General features: G+C 37.5%; 3 protein-coding genes across 6 annotated transcripts; 1 reads left to right on the forward strand and 2 right to left on the reverse strand.

Annotated features, from left to right (window-relative positions):
- Nucleotides 1–1,159: 1,159 nt before the first annotated feature.
- dnaja1 (DnaJ heat shock protein family (Hsp40) member A1) lies at nt 1,160–9,105 on the reverse strand. The gene is made up of 9 exons (XM_084377561.1): nt 9,008–9,105; nt 7,160–7,311; nt 6,537–6,729; nt 5,232–5,336; nt 4,750–4,977; nt 4,529–4,643; nt 4,152–4,267; nt 3,449–3,549; nt 1,160–3,045 (listed from the first exon to the last, which is right to left on the reverse strand). Exons 2-9 carry the CDS (start codon nt 7,289–7,291, stop codon nt 2,818–2,820), a joined length of 1,218 nt encoding a protein of 405 aa, XP_084233687.1. The 5' UTR covers nt 7,292–7,311; nt 9,008–9,105; the 3' UTR covers nt 1,160–2,817.
- Nucleotides 9,106–9,122: 17 nt separating this feature from the next.
- aptx (aprataxin) lies at nt 9,123–12,276 on the forward strand. 4 transcript variants are annotated; one of them, XM_084377568.1, is made up of 7 exons: nt 9,123–9,337; nt 10,046–10,092; nt 10,201–10,488; nt 10,628–10,687; nt 10,792–11,018; nt 11,767–11,870; nt 11,985–12,276. In XM_084377568.1, the coding sequence occupies exons 1-7, from the start codon at nt 9,208–9,210 to the stop codon at nt 12,137–12,139; spliced, it is 1,011 nt and encodes a 336-aa protein (XP_084233694.1). In that variant the 5' UTR covers nt 9,123–9,207; the 3' UTR covers nt 12,140–12,276. The 4 variants fall into 4 exon arrangements, with proteins under 4 accessions (XP_084233694.1, XP_084233695.1, XP_084233696.1 ...); XM_084377569.1 differs by having other exon boundaries at nt 10,201–10,479; XM_084377570.1 differs by lacking the exon at nt 10,046–10,092 and having other exon boundaries at nt 10,318–10,488.
- A 1,698-nt stretch (nt 12,277–13,974) lies between these two features.
- Nucleotides 13,975–17,290, reverse strand: scpp1 (secretory calcium-binding phosphoprotein 1). The gene is made up of 9 exons (XM_084373223.1): nt 17,183–17,290; nt 16,823–16,877; nt 16,418–16,465; nt 16,043–16,096; nt 15,890–15,916; nt 15,748–15,795; nt 14,956–15,009; nt 14,781–14,840; nt 13,975–14,692 (listed from the first exon to the last, which is right to left on the reverse strand). The coding sequence occupies exons 2-9, from the start codon at nt 16,874–16,876 to the stop codon at nt 14,192–14,194; spliced, it is 846 nt and encodes a 281-aa protein (XP_084229349.1). The 5' UTR covers nt 16,877; nt 17,183–17,290; the 3' UTR covers nt 13,975–14,191.
- Between the last annotated feature and the right edge of the window lie 1,973 nt (nt 17,291–19,263).

Here is a 19,263-nt window from a genome sequence, read left to right on the forward strand (position 1 = left end):
AAATCTGAAACAAATTTCTTTACATTGAAATGTTTCCAAATTTTGTCAACATAACATCTCCACATAACTGCAACATGTAAATCAAGAAGTTATTGACAACTATTTGTACATTTACCTTCAGACGTCACTTCTTTATCTTCATATGCTTTTATTTTGAAGACTATGTCTCTAACAATTTAAAAAAAAAATATTGATTAATCTAAAATGATTGACCGTTTGGTCAACAAACAATGTCCAAAAGTGATGTTTTCAAAGTATTATGTTTGTCCAACCAACAGTCCAAAACCCAAAGATCATCGGCATACAACAACACCATGGTAAGAAGGTAAGATGGTGGACAGTTCTCTCTCTCTCTCTCTCTCTCTAGTTTTCAGTACTGTCACATCTCCTGTTCTCCATCTATGAGCACAGGACTCTGTTCCAGGACCATCTCAGGCTTAGGAACACTTTCTTCCCCTCAGCTGTCACCTTGATGAGCTCTGCACCACAGTGATACCTCCTACTCACTCACTGCTGCACATACACTAACTTGTACTATATACTGTATGTACTCACATTCTCTCGGTGGTGGCTGGTGACTCAAAAATGTGGGGAGGACAGGAGGGAAAAAAACACAGTGTCTTGTTATTTTACAGTAGTAGTAGCTACAAAAAAATTTCATAAATGATAGTGAGAATTGGTAATCTTTAGTTTCAAACAATAACTATTGTATCCCTCCTGCCTCTCAATGGACCAGCTTCATATACATACTATTTTATACATCTGCCCTTACTGTATGTATCTGACTGAAACCAGTAAAAATTCACATTTAGAGTCTGGGAACAGTGATGTGTTTGGCAGTTTTGCTTCAAAAATAACTGACAGGTTAACCGATTATCAAATAGTTGCCTGTTCATTTTCGACTTATCATTTCAGCTCTGGCGTAGATTAATTGTCGAATGTCCCGTGGCATGGCTGAAAGAGAATTACAGCAATATTTTTTTTTTTTACATTTGAGATAATTAAAATTATCTTTAGTACAAAATAAAAGGCTGCTTAACATTAAAATCAGATTGTTTACGAAAAAAAGTCATCTGTAACTCTACTCTTAAATGTTTGAAAATATCAGTGCTTAGAAAAGTAAACATCAATCACACAAAGTAATTCTACAACTTACAGAGACCATAAAACTGAATTTAATTAGAAAACATGAGCATGAACAAGTAGATCATTGGTCCTAACACGCATACAGTCAAATTAAGAACTTGACGACACTTATTTGAGCTGAACTTCGAGTCGAGTTCCCCTGACATTATGAGTACCCATAACTTTGCATCAAGAACAGTTGTCCATTCAAGGGATCTCACTTCTGGTGAGCATAGTCGTGTTTTTTTTCTTCTTTTTTTTCTCACAATAACCAAAGGCAAAGTCACCACAGAAAGAAACGTAGCATCAAGTTAAAGTCATGATAAGGCCTTCAAATAGGCAGACACTTCAATGAGGTATCAGGTGTGGCGATTTTAAGTCCCTCCATAACCTCCCACCGACCCATTTGGCATTTAACATTTCCGAAATATGAGGCATGACAAAAGACACCATTAATAGCTTGTGGGCCAACACGAGCAAAAACCCATCAACAAGTTTATCTTGCAAATTGATTAAAATTTGTAATTGAAATTATAAATGAAGCAAATCTAAATTATTCTAATGATTTTAAAATCACATACCTGAAATAATCGATTCAACCTTTAAAACAACATCCTAGACATAAGCCACTCTGTTTGTGTATAACTTGGGTGCAGCTTGGCACTTTTTAGAGAGAGGGAAAGCATCAAGGCATTAGGGGCCTGTTACAACAAGCAGGTTTACCGATTTCTCTAAATAACTTTAAATAAAACCCCAAACCGCATTAAGACAGAATGATAAAATCATGTTAAGTTCTTCTAAACCCTCCCTGATCTGTTAACTGTACTAAAATAAAGTGCCTTCTTACTCATCTTTGACCTTTTGCCCATATCAGACTGTGCTGTATATACATGAAATGTTCCACATGAGGTGTCCAAAACATAATGAAATGTGCGGCATCACCACAGAAAACTGATTGCAGCAACATATTAAACTAAATATAAATATTAGTTTGAATACTCTACAATTTAGTGGCTTGAACCTATGTACTGCCACGCCTGCATCATTATTACCTTTTGTCACATTTTATGATTGTTTAAGACTGTCTAGAAAATAGCCCTTGAAAGGGTAAAACAGCAGAAATGTTTAAACTCAAGTCTAAATGCACAAGCCTCTCCACGCCTATCTGAACACTAGGTCTTCACACACACACACACAACTTATTGAACAAGTCACCAACAAGTGGTCCACAACAACAGCTGATTTAGTAACACTATAAAAAAGGTTATTTTCATATTAACATTGGCATCCGTTTTAGTGTTACTGCATGTAAAAGCAGGCAGTCTTTGCTTAGACAAAGAAGTTTTTCTTTCTTCTGAAGCCCCTGTAGAACCAGCCCTCTCATCTCTCATCACAGTGTGACTGGAAAAATAAAAAAAACTAAATCTTGCAAAAAAAAAAAAAAAAAGGTCCCAAAGATGACAAGGCATCCCATTCACCCAGATCCAAGTTTAGTCCTGTAACTTAAAAGTTAATCTGTCCAAAATGTATTAGAATAAATCAGGAGGGTGTTGGGACACAGTTTTATGATTCAGCTTGAAAGAAAAAAAAAAAAGAGTAATAATTAAATAAAAAAGTGCACAAAATTCAAAATAAAGGTGCTTTAAGAGATGAGGGTATGGGCCTCTGGTGTAAGAACAGGTCAGATGTTATTTAAGATGTCTGACACTGAACACCCCCAGTGCAGTCGTCTTCATCCATGTAGTAGTATTGATGGTTGCTTCTTCTTCTGTTCTCAAAGTCACACTCCTCCAGGTTGGCGTAGATGTACAGGTCTTCATCCATTCTGTCCGGCTGCTCTGCCTCCAGCTTTCCTGGGAGGTAGCGCTCCAGCTCCTTCAGCTTCTGTTCGGGGAGGAAGTTGGGTTGTGGGAACACCACCTAAAAGATTCAACACACGGATTTCAACAACCATTAAACAATTCAGCACCCTGCAGTGTGACCGTGTCAGTGTAACAATTTGATGACCATGTGCAAAAGTGCTGACGTCTATTTGTTTGTTGTCATTTTCAAAGACAAAACATAACAGGCGATTTAACACATTTTACATTACAAAGACTCAGACAGAGAAGAGGACATAGGTGCAAGACAGAGGTTGATACGGTGCTGACATTATTGGATGGGTATTTTTGTGCATTTGTGTGTGAGGCCGATGTAGATATGTTTTCCTTTTACAGAGGGGAAAGTGTGTGTATAGTAAAAATAGAATAGATAAGTGAAAGGGAGTGAAAAAAAAAAAAAAAAAAAAACATTAAAAAGGAGTGGATACTGAAAAACATCTTACCGAGAAGTGAATAATAAGGCGTCCCTTCTCAAACGGCCTGCGATGCATGGGCATCCCCTCATTCAAGACGCACTTTGTGTCTCCAGGTTTGATCAATTCCCCTAAAATATGATGAAAAACATTGGCCATGTTAGTGAAATGAAGAACTGAAAATTAAATTCTACATCCTCTTGTTGTTTGAAATAATCTGGCCAATGCCCGGTAAAAATCGAAGGACTTGGGTTATCGTGTATTTATTAATTAAAAAAATGCTAGTTTTTTATAAACTTAGCACCTTAAAATAAATGCAAGCCATTTGTTTTCTAGTAATAAATTAGGTCTAAAACAAATACCACTACCAAACACATTTTATTGCATTTATATAAATATAATATTGGCTCTATTCTCTCTTGGTAACACAGTGGACCATAATATACTTTGTTTCTCAAATCATATGCAAAAAAAACATTGACTAGTAAAACAATTCTTGGCCAGTGACTGTTCACCAGGACGTGCTGGGTCAAACATTTTTAAATGTAAAACAAATGCTTTGCATTTCATATCTTCCAAAGGAGAGGTTGGAGAGGTTTGCCCCTCAACTTACTGACGGTCAATATAAATCATCTAATCACACTGTCAAGGACGCCAACAGGCATTTAGTCTGAATGCCAACTAAACATTTGACATTTTAAAATGTAGCTGTGCATTTAATAACTTGGTTTACCTGGATGTGAGATGATGAGGAGAGTTCTGTCGTCCAGTGTCTCAATGGGCTTTTTGAAACCACACAGAGCCTCGACCAGCTGCAACTCCATTGACCTGACCAGGTCTTCTCCTCGCCTGAGGACATGAGTAAGAACAAGAAAAGCAGAGGTGATTTAATAAAATATAACACTTCTAGTTAAAATTCAATCAACAGGGTGCAAAGTCAAATAGGACTTTGAGTATTAATTTAGATTTTTATTGCCCTCTAGTGACCAGAATTGGTGCTTCTACTTTAGCTCATGTACCACTTAAATTTCCAGTGAAAGACTTTATATTCACCATATATACTGTATATGTTGTCTAAAGATACTTGATAACAGAGAACATATTTATTACCGGGTGAAATGTGGATGTTCTCGCTGGTCCAAGACGATGATGATGTCACCTGGCTCTATTCCTGGCTCCTGGTCTCCCTCTCCATGGAAAACAATCTTCTGGCCATCTCTCATACCTGTAGCAGGTAAGTGAACAGGTGATTCATGGACAATATTTGGTCTTCTGGTTCAGTCTTCACCCAGTCACACATGCATTTGGATAAACCCTCCCGTCGCTCTCACCTTTGTCAATGTGGACCTCCAAAATCTTCTTCTGCCGCAGGATCTTTCTGCCTCCGCATCCTTTGCAGCGGTCCTTGTGGCTGATTCTCTGTCCTTGGCCCTGACAGCTGTGGCACACCGTGGACACTTGCTGAACCATACCTGGTACTAGCTGGTGCATGCGGACCTGCATGCCTGTGCCATGGCAAGTCATGCACATCTGCGCAGCTCCTTTCCGACTCCCACGACCTGCCAAGAATAATCAACGGTCAGCTCTTTGTTAACAAAGATAGAAGCTATTTTTGTTTTATGTTTGGCTCCTTGTATAAAACTGTGGGTGCACGGACTGGATAACATTTACAAGACAGATTAATTTTGGTTTTGGACAAAGAGCCTTTTCATGACCTGTGTGTGCTGAAAAGCCTGCTCGGATTACTTAACAAGTCCAGTGACGGACGCTAACAAGAGCATGTAAAAAATAACTCGCATAGCAAAACACGTACCTTCACATCTCTCACAAATAATGTTCTTCTGGAGAGCAAGTTTCCTTGTAGCTCCATTATAAAGATCTTCCAACGTCACTGAAATCTGATGAACGATGTTCTTACCTGAGGTGAGACAAATCAGAGATTTTAATAGTACTGTTTCTTGGAAATAGTTGGAAATCAATACACATGTGTGATTCCTTTTTATATCACTGTCATTTCATATTACATACTATACATGTTGAAATAAACAAGCCTAAACTTCTGCTACCAAATCCTAAATCACAACAAAAAAAATGTGGAAGCTGGAAGATGACACTGGGCTGTAGACGGGTATCAGCTATGTGTTTACTTCTTTACTTGAGGCTCAGAATAGTTTTCCTTTTCTAGCCAAACTGCAAAGTCACAAGTAAGACACTTGATGTACAGCCAGAAAACATGATCTCTCATACATTTATCAAGCTTGTTCAACAGTCTTGTATGTGTGTTGGCTTTAATGTGTTTGCTAACAAACACCAGCTGCAGCAGGAATGAGGAGCCAATTCATTACAGCATGAGAAAATCATGTTTTGTTTTCTGCAGGGAGAAAATTAAACTGACAAGCCCGTGTCAAACATGATGCACAGCAGAGCTTACGACCAAACTCATACAAGATCTTTGAGTGTGACACTGCTGTTGATAGTCAAAAAACAAAAAAAAACAACCCCAAAGAAAAACAAAATGATAGTACAATATCAAACAATACTAGTTTTACTTTCACAGTCCTTTACTATGAATACACATTTGGCATTAGGTTTTCTTAGATTTGATTTCAACAACAGAGACCAAGAAATTTACTGGGCTGGACAAATTTTCAGTTGAAAAATAAACTTGTAAATAATAATGGCACCGTTTCAAAACATTTCATTTCTGTACTTTTATTTCTTGCCATTTATCGGCTGATAACAATATATCGATATCTGCAAAGAGCTAATATCAGGGGCTTTAGAAGAGCAGCACTGATTACTCAATTATTGGTCATTTTCTCAAGTGTGAGACTTTTCTGCTTTTCTTGGTCTTATATTACAATAAATTACATGTTTGTTGTTTGGACTGTTGCTCAGCAATAACAAGACACATACTAATCAAAAAAGGAAGTAACAGCTAGATGCAGCCCTATTGCCACAACTAAATGTTCAAAAGCAACTTCCTCGTCAACAGAACTCTTGCTCTTTCTTTATGTAACTCAATCAGGCCTCAAAACTTTCAAACCATAAATATAAATACTTTACAAACTTCACACATCATTTCAGTTTAGGGATTATTTCTCTAATATTTACGTACCTTTTCTCTCTCTGTGCATCCGACTGCCGCCACCAAAAAACAGGTCAAAGATATCCATAGGTGAGGCAAAGCCCCCACTGCCTCCACCACCACCAGTTCCTCCTTCCTTTATAGCCTTTTCACCTCCACGGTCATAGACCTCTCTCTTCTTGGCATCTGACAGCACCTCATACGCCTGTGAGATCTGCTTGAACTACAAAGAGAAGAAACAAAAACACATACTTGTTTAAGAACAGTCCAAAAGCAAAATCTGGCTGTAAAGCTCCTTAAAAAAGTCTTTTCACATTATGTGCCAAATAACGACTCCATTCAAGTATTAATTTTATATCACTTATACAAATGAAACTGTAGATGAAAAAGAGCAATGAAAATCGATTAAACAAAAACTACTCATACCCGGTTTCATCCGACCCATTATATAATTCAATTCAGTAATATCTGATAGATAGATTTTAGCCTGGATTTTAAGATGTTGAATATTATTAAAATTGTAATTTGACTATAAATACAATCCATTTAATCTGTTCAGAAAATTCCTAAAATTCACAAAATGTGCTATTCCAAAGGAAAATTAAATACACTTGCTAATGTTAATGTTTATGAGTGTAATGAAAGGAACTCACCTTCTCTCCCTCTGTCGGATTTTTGTCAGGGTGATATTTCAAGGCTAGTTTGCGATAGGCTCTTTTCAGTTCGTCAGGAGTTGCACTGGGTTTCACACCCAATGTGTCATAGAAGCCTGTTTCTTTAACCATGTTTGTCTTTGACAGATAACCTTCGAAAAGTAAAAGAAAAGTAAAACACATTAGTATTTACTAGCAGTCTCTAAACTAAGAGAGATTATTTAAATTAAATTTAATGTGTTGCTAAGTGATTATGAATATAATGTGTCATTGTCACAACAGAAAATAGAGCAAATTAAATCCAAAAATAAAGCGTATCATCATGTGGCTTAACTGTGAGAGCAGTCTTTATCTTGTTGGTTGTGTAAATGTTAGACATGGGACATTGTTTCATTCCAAAATAGACTCGATTTAGACAGGGAAAAAAGAACAGAGCCCTCCATTAAATATGATTGTAACACACTTATAATCTTATCGCATTTAATGTCGATATTTTTTGGACTCTGATGTGTTTTTCCTATGGCAATCTTATGATCTTTTCCTTCATGTCAGTCTTTTACTACAGCAGCTTACACAAGTTCAACTGGATCTCCATCAGCATTCGCTAACGTCAAGATTTGTTCCAGTGGATTCCTTCTATGTAATAAAACTAAGTCTAAGTAAGACTTTACATATTTGTGGTCTAGGTGTTTCAGTTGAACTCATGGAAGCCACCGTCATACATGTGCGGTCACGTCAGTGGCTTCGCAGATGACAGGTTCAAGGAACCAATCAAATATATTATAGGCTCCTTGATCAGGTTCAGGAAGAGTGACATACTCTCCTTAGTATGCAGGTTATAAGGCAAACATGCTCTTTGACCCCACCCCTCCACGTCAGAATGCTGACAGAGAACTGAAACTGAAAACCACTGTTACTGGATAGAAACTATCAGCATTAAAAAAAATGTCTGTAAAAAAAAAAGGACGAAGATATTAAGACTGTCACTGAAAGACACATCAGAGTAAAAGGAGGAAAGGAAAAGTCCTCATTATGCACAATGGCCAGATTTAAAGTCACATTTATTAAATATTTGTTATCAGCGTGTTATTCCTGATTCATTACCATCTTATCAATCAACATCTGAATGTTGACAAGGCAGAGCTAATAACTAGTGTTGGGTACTTTCATCTATGACAAGTCATATTTTATAAAACTAATTAAATACTCGTCTGTGTGTACAGCTTTGTTCCGAAATGTAACTAGTATTTATTACTGTCAGATAAATATAACGTTAAAAGTAGCTAATATTTCCCTCTGTAGAAGTGTAAACTAGCACAAAACAGAAATACGCAAGTAAAGTACAAATACTTTAAGTATTTGAGTTACTGTACTTAGCTAGATTCCAACACAGTTCATTTCTTAAATTTTACTTTATTTGGTTTATTTAATATTTGGACCATGACACTGACATGAAATGTAACATTAAAACTGTAGACACGGGGAAATAATCATACAAAGAGGTTCAAATGTAATATTTGTTAACGTTACACGCCTTGTCTATTTTGTTTACTTGTGTTAATTACATAGAAACACGAAATAAATCACCACCACCGGCCTATTCTTGGTTGACACGAGGATGCTAACATGTTAGCAACTACCTGTTACCCTGCTCATGATGAAAACAGTAAGGTTTCGATTCTACGAGGCCCTACGTACTTTAGCTAGCGTTACTTAGCTAAACCACTGCTAGCCTGGCTAGTGCTAACACGCTAGCTAGGATGTTTTGTTTTTTTACGTTAAGCTAAAAAAATTAAATATGACACAGGTACAAACAAAACATGTACAGTTGAATTATCAGTTTCTTACCTTATATGAAGAGAATATGTTGAAGTTCAGAGCAAAACCTCGGCTCACTCTTCCAGAATCTTCTAACCCGCCTCTACCAGGGGCAAAAACCTGCTACAGTGACGTCAAACTCCTGCGACGAGGAGTTAACCAAAACAAAAGCGTGGGCTGCAAACAGGTTTGCAGTTCTGTTGGTTAAAATAGCCTCATAACATGATAAAATGCCAATTTGCTGGCTTATCAGCGAGGAGGGTAATCATAAACCCATTCGTCTCCCTCACCTACAGACAGTTGTCCTGGGTCGAGGTCCAGAAACGACTATTAAAGACAAAAAATGCTCTCGGCAGCAAGGTAATATAACGATACCTCTCTGTTTCGTCCACTGGCTGCGTTAGCAAAGTAGCCTCCAACATCAATAAGGGAACATATAAGAAAATGTCACAAAAGTTTATATAAAGTTTTATTTAAATACCCAGTTACGTATAATAACATGACGTTAAAACGGCTTTTTATATAGTGTTTGTTGGAAAAGCGTTTAAAAGAAAATGGTGACCAAAAGAAAGGGAACAATGGAGATCATCATATGAACTGCTTGTAAAAGAAAATGACTAAACAGTGAACATTTAGTTAATATACTATATATTATTTATCTTATGTCTATGTACATCCAGTCTGATTTAAAATCACTATGGCCAGAAGCAGAAGTTAATTTCATATATTGCACACATTTTATGCTTTACACTTCGATGTATACTGTATTTATTTCATAAAAATCTCAAGATACTTTTTTTTAACTTAGCCTGTCTTATGTGTTGTTAAGGATTTCAAACTTTACATTAGAGCAGCTGCAGTTCAGTCTATTAACAAAATCCTTATTATATACATATCATATTTGTCTGTAATGATTATATTTTGATTGTTCTATTCTTTTTTTTATCTATGTTCGAATATCTTTCATATATTTTGTTTTGAAGTTAAAACAATCTTAAAGTAAAATAAAATCTTAAAATGTATAAACACATGCTTTAACCTGTGCTAATGTTATCCCTTCTCAACCAGTTGAACTGAAAGCAGAATGCAACAAAGGTTATGTCAAAGTTAAACAGGTAAGAAACATAAAGAACATTGATTTAAATAATCGAATCTAATCTGCTATTGAATCAGTAATGATCACTGAATGTGACACTGTCTCATCTCCTGTCTTAATTCCAAAGCTGGGCCTGAACCCCACCTCCGTAGACTCTGTGGTGGTGGGGAAAGACAATGAGGTCAAAATGAAGCCAGGACAGCAGCTTCATATTGTCAATCAGCTCTACTCATACACTGTACAGTTCAAGGAGGATCCCAGCGGGGACCGCGTCGGCATCAAAAGACAACGAGAACCGGCTTCAGAGGACAGAGAGAGCCACAGAGAGGCTTCGAGTATGAAAGCAGCCAAACAGACAGAAAAGGTGTCTGTGTCAGTCAGCCCTGGAGAAACGGCAAAACCCAGTGTAAGAGATGTAAGAGAAAGGGGTTGCATGTATTCAAGATGTTGTTTTTATGAATTCCCCATGTTTTTCTCTTGTATGGATTTTCTTTAGAGCTGGTATGAGTATTGTTTTATCAGATAAAAAACATGTCACCTTAAATTTGTTGCAGGAAAATGTTGGACATTGGAGCCAAGGTCTCAAGGCCTCAATGCAAGACCCAAAAATGCAGGTAGCTGTTGAAAAAAAAAGGAAAGACAGTTGGTGTGATGCTTGATCTGAATCATGGATGTGTGACAGAGAATTAAAAACAAATCATTGTCTCCTCTTTTCTAGGTGTACAAGGACGATAAAGTAGTCGTAATCAAAGATAAATACCCTAAAGCTCGCTACCACTGGCTCGTCCTCCCGTGGCAGTCCATTTCCAGCCTGAAGGCCTTACGTGAGGAGCACTGTGACCTGCTGAAACACATGCAGGAAGTCGGCAACCAGATGGTTCAGCAGTGTCCAGATGCTAGCTCGCTACATTTCCGCTCAGGGTACCACGCCATCCCCAGTATGAGGTAAGTAATCACTGTCTGGATGGTGCAGCATTTAATGCGAATGCTGGAGTCCAACTTTTGAAATAAAGTCAAAGGTCCTTTGATTGAAACTTGTGTACTCATCACCACCTCACTTGTACATCTGTACCTGTCTAGTATTTATTTCTTCTTTAAAATTGTTTCTTTCTTTTTAAATTTGTGTTTGAAGGTTTTATTCTGTATTTTCTTCTTGCTATTGATGGATTGTATAAGAAACTTTAAAATGTATTTGTGTAGGAAATGTGCTATAAAACACACTTACCTTGTTCTATCATACACAGTACAGCCAAATAAAGTCACCTACTGTAGCTTGAGAACCAAAATGAAAAACGTCTACCCAGAGCTCAACACTGCCTCATTCTTGTCTGTGTTGTATTTTGCAACTTTGAACTTTACATTTAACAACTGTCGATTAATGGTGAGGGTTATAGGCGTAGTAATAAATCAGAGAAAATGTGGTGACAGGAAAAATCCATTATTATTATTATTTTCTTCCTCAAGAAAGAAACCCAATACCCCAATACACCAGTCTAAAAATTAAAAATTAAAAAAAGCTTTGAAAAATGGTTGGCAGCAATGTAAAGTATACACAATTTATAATAAATTGATTGGTAAATGCAAATAAACTCTGGCAGTATGACACAAATTCAAGCCTGTTCATCAGGAGGATCAACATTTATTTGATGTAGATACACAAGTAATAACAATTTACGTGTATGTTTGTTTCCAGTCATGTTCACCTCCATGTGATCAGCCAAGACTTTGACTCTCCTTGTTTAAAGAACAAAAAGCACTGGAACTCATTCACAACGGACTATTTCATCGAGTCTCAAGGTGAAAGCAAACTTCATGTTTTTTGTCATGTGTTTTAACTTGAAGTTCTGCAGTATTACACAGTGTTTCTTACTGCTAATTTGTAGTTTTCGTTCTCTTTTTTCTTATCTGCAGATGTCATTGAGATGCTTGAAAGAAATGGAAGCGTCAGTGTCAAAGAAGGAACCAGTGAGTTGTTGAAACTACCTCTCCGTTGTCACGTGTGTCGCAGAGAGCTTCCCACAATACCAGCTCTGAAGGAACACCTCAAGTCTCACTTTCCCAGCTAAGAAAGTGACCTCAAAGTGGATACCGCAGATGTTTATGGGTTCAACATAGGACTGTAGCGTGTTGGGCATTATTTTTGCCTGTTAATTCTGATTTCTGAATTCATGAAACTGTTTCAATAAAGATTTAAATAATGTGACCGAAACACAATGTTCGTTTATGTTGAGCTGCATTTTCAGCTTGTGGTTTGTTGGTAGATTTAAGAGGAGGGTCACCGTGCAGATGCAACTTTGATTTCATTTTTGGGGGGGGGGGAAATTGTCACATTGCATCTATTGTTCCAACATTATCAAACACGATTTAATATGTTGTATTAAATGTTTTCTAAAAACGAAATACTGATTTATTTTTCATTGAAAATTCTTGAATATCTTCCCTGACAGTACAATACCGGTGTTTCCTTTAGCCTACATCTGACCCAGTAATATGTGTATATATTTTTTAGCTTGTTTGGAAGATTATGGAAGATTATTATGATGCTTTTATTTGTTGCAGCTGTATGAGCTCTGTGCTGTAGCAAAACTACAGCAACAAAAGAGCCCCCTGTCTTGATGATGAAATGGCCTTCATCAAATAGTTGTCAGTCAATAGTCACAGAGCTGCAGGTGGCAACTACAAAACTTGTGTTATTACATCTGGAACGATTAGTTAGTGGGTTTACTGAGTTTGAAGATCATCCATCTTGTTCTGTTTTGCTGTCAGATATGATGCTTTGAAAAACAAAATAGTATTTAAGACATTTACAAGTGTTGGACTGCTTAAAATACACTATACAAATACAGTTTTTACCTAATGATGGCTTAAGTTTGCTAACTGAGTGACTGCCAAAGATTTACAGAGGTTGAATCTGTCTATAATGTTATGAGGAGGAAAGAGAGTAACCCCTGTACACTCATAGTCCACCCACACTCGTAGCATTACTTATTGGACTGGACTGTGTGGGTGTTTACATCTCCCTTATGTTTTGTTATGTTAGGATGGTGCAACTTGAACTTCATCATTTTTATGACATTACGTAATTCCCAGTATATTTCTGTTTAATTGTAAGTAGAGGAGAGTGGTCTAATCATCCAGAATAAGGGAAAACACCAGGGAGGGTATGCAGGTATCAGGAAACACTGCAGCAAGAGCTGCTGACTTTGTCGCCATCTAGTGTTTTCTTTGGTTTTTGTATTTTTATAAATATATAAGCAGACCTGCATTAATAAAGCTCTGACAAATTGACTTTTAACATTATGTTCCCGCATAAAGTGTTTCATGATAAGCTCAGGTGTGGCACGTTACTTCACAAAAAGAAAAGGAAGCGATGGCCCGTACGGGGATCGAACCCGCGACCTTGGCGTTATTAGCACCACGCTCTAACCAACTGAGCTAACCGGCCATGTTTGTCAAGGAAACAGAAGTAGATAAATATCACAGTTCATACACCCAAGTTAACATGGTGTTCTCTCTTCTTGCAGACGTCAATGGATCAATACCACAGTGAGTACTGCATTCATTCGTTATATCAAGAGCTTTCCTGCAGGCTATATGACGTTATTGGTTTGCTTGCTTGCTATTAGCTAAGCTGCTACAGTGAAGATTTCAGCTTTAAAAAGGGTGAAAGTAACATATTTTCAAAGCATTTGGTATCTCTGGGCTTCCGTAGACTTTTACATTTACATTTCATTTTTCTGGTTGTTTTTGTACATTTTAAAACAAGCCCCCATTCACTTCAGTTGTGTAGGAGAACGCTGCACACTGTTTTGCTGTGAAGCTCCAGAAATGTTTTGTGGCCTTTGTCTGAATGATTATTTAAAAACACACAGGCACCCAATATGATGGTTATAGTATTTGTTTATTATTACCAAAACAGTGTAAATGCTGAGGCTATATTCATCACAGTAATAATCACACACACACATACACACACAAAAATCAGCTGTAGATAACATTATAATGCCCAAATCAACATTCAGAAGTGATGGGCAAGAGCAAATCTGTCATCCTGAGCTCATCAGGAACGTCATTAAATGTTGTTGTAGTTCATAGTGGAGCTGCACAAGAGCAGGTCATCATCTCCTTAGAAATAACTCCCTTTCATCTTCGTCTGGCACCATCAGATTGTCCACTGAGTGATGATGACCGTCGTCTCCAATATCCTGGAAGAAATACTCTTCACTTTCACAGCTCTCAGTTCCATTCACACAGCCTGGGGTTTTGATTTGCTCCAGCTCACTGCTGTCACTGGCGTTACTGTCCTCTGTGCTGTTGCTGGCGTCACTGCTGTCACTGGTCTCACTGGTCTCGTTGCTTTCGCTGCTGTTGCTCTCACTGCTGTCACTGGAGGCAGCTGTTACAGCAGTTACTTCACTGGTGTCTGAGCTTTCGCTCGTGGTGTCACTGCTGCCAGCGGGCTTGTCCACCAGCTGAAGGTTTGTGTCACCCTGGGAAGCGGCAGAGGTTTGAGTGGGTTGTTTCTCAGTCAGATCATCCGACTGACCTCCGGTGACCTCTGTGCTGTTGTCCTCTGCACTCAGGGCTTTGATGACACTTGCAAACACTCGAACCCAACTCTGATGCAGAGAATAAGCAGATAGTGTCATTAAAACTTTCATCTCAGCGAAAGCGGGACAGTTTAAAGTGCAAAAATGTTTATCTCACCTGTCGAACGTTCTCCTCACTGCCCATGCTGTCATCTCTGGTTTCAGCAAATGAGTCTGCCTGTGGAAATACAGAGAATACAAGAGCTAAGTGGGGAACAGAGGGATGTTGTGCACACATTAAGAGTTGGAAAACATTATAGGTCTAATAAAGTACTTGATTTCATTAGTCTTACCTCATCATCCTCAACTGATTGACTGTCGCTGTCACTCTCACTCTCCTCTGAAGTCTGTTTGTGGAAAAGAATAATCCTTTTAGAAAATGATGCAGTGTTTGCAGCTTAATTTCTACAACAGTTAAATGCAGCAACAGGTGTGTACAGTGAGCATTTAATGTAGCTATTTCTTTCTATTCATCCATGTTGGAGTGTGACTATCGATCCATGCTATCCAAGAAGGACCATAAAATATGAGCTAACAGTGGAGTCCTGTCGTTCCATAAGTACCAGTGTGGACCTTTTTTCTCTAATGTGCACCAACAACCAAATTCATTCCTTTAAAATAATACTGAGCACACAAGTACGCTGTCAAATTAATCCTGAACTTGTGATTACTTGTCAGGGGAGCTTCGGGGGTCTAAACAATTTTAAAGGTCTTGTGAAAGTCTCATAACATGCTGACCATTTCCCCCTAATTTTCTTTTTTAGTTTTTTATTCTCTTTTTATAAGACCACTTATTACTCCCTTGCCTTCCCAATGGCCCCCCTTCATTCAGTGACGAGCTTGTAAAAGGATAAGCACACTAGAGTATTTCTTTTGTTTTATTAATCTGAATGCTTACTGGGCTTCTCTGCACCAAGGATGTGGTTTTTCTTTCTTTCTGTCATTCTTTCTTTTACTTAAATTCTGTCTCTTCACTGTTTATTATTCGAGTTTGCACTACACAGCTTATGAACGCAGCAATTAGAAGCTTAATGCAGTCTACTAATGACAGTAAAGTAAAAAAAAAGAGCGATGATAAAACTCACCGTGTCCTCTGATGTGGTTTCTGAAGATTCTGACTCTGAACTCTGACTCTGTAAAGACGACATTTAAAAAGGGGATTTAGACACATTGACATCACATCATTATATTTTTAAAATATTTTCAGTGAGTCAGTAAATAACTTACTTGGCTTGAGGAATTTTCTTCAGAGCTCTGCAACAGAAATATAAGTATAAACATCCATTTAGATAAAAATCAGCAATCAAAAGTGATGCAAAAAGTCATCAAGGCATCATAAAATAACTATTTCCTCATTACTTGAAGACACACATATATTACCTTCATCTCTGAAGTGTCATTTTCAGATGATTGTGAAACAGACATACTTTCAGTCTGAGAAAGAAAAACAAAGTTAGCACACACCACAGTGTATTTAATTACACCATATGACTGCAACACCAACAATCATCACATTGATTTAAGATTCTGTCAACCGTTGCCTGGGCAAGCCCTCGCTTCGTGAATGACTCCAGACATAGAGTATAGTAAACAACAGTCTGAAATGCTCTTTGAGTAACCACACCTATTGTTGAATTTTTTTGCTGACTGTGTCAGAGGAACTCAACCTGTCTGCAGTCAAATGATTTATGTGTAAAAAGTTACAAGTGCATTGTAACGCTCCACGGGGAGGACTGATTTTTAAAAAGCACTCACCGTGTTTGGATCAAGCTCACTTGATTCCAAAACGACGTTATATGAAATCTGAAAGAAAGGAATCAAAGGTCAAGGACAAAACTAGAATCATTTTTATTCCTAGTGTTTCTTTATCCATTTGAAGTTATTTGCCTTCTTGCTTTGCTGACAAACAATGCTAACAATTAAAAAAACAACTAAAAGAAAGAGAGCAGCACAAAGAGGATTGTTCACATGCTATTAGAGTCTAGACAGTACTAGTGAGAATCTGATGCTGTTTAGCGTTTTAGTTTCTTCAACATGATATACCATTAACATATTATATAAATTCATCTGCAGAATGAGGCAAACATTTTAATTTGCACAATGTTTATAAGAATTTATAAGCATGTCTTAAGAGTTTTATTTTCTCAATCTCATACTTACTGGGTTGGCAAAAAGTGCTCCAATCAGGCAAAACATAATTATGGTAACCTTCATTCTGTAACAGACATACAGTATATGATTAATGTTGATTTACTCCAACTTAAGTTAGCTGGTTTTGCAAACATGAAAACACAAAATTACACCAAAGATGAATAAACACTGTAAAAATGCAAAACATACCTATGTAAATAGCAGCTCTCTTTATATAGCAGTTATCTAAGATTGATTTTGTACTTAAAAACTTGTTTTGCTTACAGTACAATAGCCAAGAAAGTTTGGATTAATGTGAAAAAAATCAGCAAGTCAGACTACATGCTGGAAAAAGTTAAATGATAAATAAGCCAATATATGATCAATTACCTTTTTGTCCGTTAGTGTCAGAGCTAATGTGACAAATCTTCTGTCGGTGGTCCTTGTTCAGTGGATGCAGCAGCAAACAGGAGAGCCCGGTGTCTATTCTGAGCCACGGGTGGAAGCTGGCAGTTGAGGCTGTAAAAGCTCGATGTGTGGATATGCTGTAGGAAACTCCGAGCACGACTGTATATAAGTCATCTTAATTGAAATGATTGCATCACTTCCTTCCGGAGGTCTCTCTGCTGTCGACACGCCAAGGTGTATTTTTTTTCCTGGGGAGTTGCAGCTCAAAACAAACACACTCTGGCATGATAATGATTGAACACACACACCACAAATACACACACATACACACACATAAAGTTGTTTCATTCAGTCACTGAATTTCCTCCACCCCCTCTCATGTCTTCAGTGAAATATAGTTCAGCACACTAAACCATAGGGTTTGTGGTCTGGTGAAAAAACAAACTCTCACCCACTCAGAGAGGAAAGGAGGGCCAGACAGGGTCATGCTTGTTTCCGGTGAAATGGATGTTTTCTTCGCTGTCTACTCTACGAATAATCAGAGTTTAGTTGTTGAATAATAATTGATTAAAAGGAGTTAGAGGTGGTGCCTTGCTCAAGGGAAGATTCCAAATACTTGTCCAGAGAACATCAAATGGAAAGATGAACTTATCTTAATAACAAGGAAGCTTGTGACAGCTGTAGTCACACACTGTAGGTCCTATTTGTAAGAAAAGTTGATTTTTGAGTCTCATTCCCAACTCATCAATTACTGATGGGAATGAGATTCAAATATCAACTTTTCTGACAAATAGGACCTTTAAGGCTAAATACACTAATGAGACGATCAAAAACAATAAAAGAAAACCACGTTGTGCAACCTTTCGTCCTCAGTTTTACATGCTGTAATTGGAAACAGGGCTTCATTCTTGGAAAAATAGGGCATGTACAGTAGAAATCCTAAATAAAGACTTCTGTATTTCCTCCCCGTGCCTCGTAATTGCTTCCAGGATGTCCATATATGGTCGCGCCTAGAATAAGATGAGAGAATTTCTTGTTTAACCTCACTTTGGATTTCAGCTGTGCATAAGCAACGTGTAATTAGACTGGATGTTCACCAGTCTGGAGCTGTTTGCCAAAACCGCAGCTACTCGTTGTTGTAAGTTCCTACTTTAGAACGAGGGAGGAGAGGACGATTGATGCGTGTTGTGGCTCACTGACCGCCAGTCAACAACGTCTGCCCTCAGGTTACTTAAGTTTTATGATGGATCGACCCTTTCAGACAGGCATTTGGTGCATCGGTTTTCTTTAATGCAACTGGCCATTTACAGAAGCACAATTAGTAATCTGATCCTCAAGGGCCTGATTAAAGCAGGCTTTTGTTGCAACTGGGTCAATTATAGATTATTAGAGTATCTAATCAATGAGGAACAGAAACCTGCAGGACAAAGTGTTTTGACCTCAGCTATAGGCTGCAGTGGAATGTAACCAAGTACATTTATTCAAGTACTGAACACTTGTGATGTATTTAACTTGGCTATAACCATTTAAAGCTTCTTTGTACCTCTACTTCACTACATTTCAGAGGGGAAAGATTATACCACTTATTCCACTACTATTTTATAAGTTTAGTTACTAGTTGCTATGTAGATTCACGTGATTACTAGATAAAAGCTGAAGCCCAATCAACAACATGTTTTGATTTATGTGTTAGGTGCTATCCAGAGGTATATAAAGTAAAGTAGTAGGAAAAGTAGAAGTATAACCTGTGGGGAAAAAGGCATTCAAAACTTTGTTTTGGGGCAAAGTCAGCAAACTTTTTAAGCAGTTTTTATCAGATTTGACTGGTGATTATGTTGTTTTTATGTCCAGGTGACTATTTAAAGTGAAGTTCTGGCTCTCTCCCCATTAATTATATAGGGGCTTGGTCTTGTTTGTCCAAAATAACTGCACAGGGATCTTAAATTAAAGTGATGCTTACACATTAATGCATCAATAATTATAATCCAATTATATGTGTATTTTTCTGAAATGGGCCAGTCTATATAATGAGTACTTTTACTCTTGTTACGTAAATACATTTT

The sequence above is a fragment of the Pagrus pagrus genome (assembly GCF_965226575.1).
Source record: "Pagrus pagrus genome assembly, chromosome: 2".
Lineage (NCBI taxonomy): Eukaryota > Metazoa > Chordata > Actinopteri > Spariformes > Sparidae > Pagrus > Pagrus pagrus.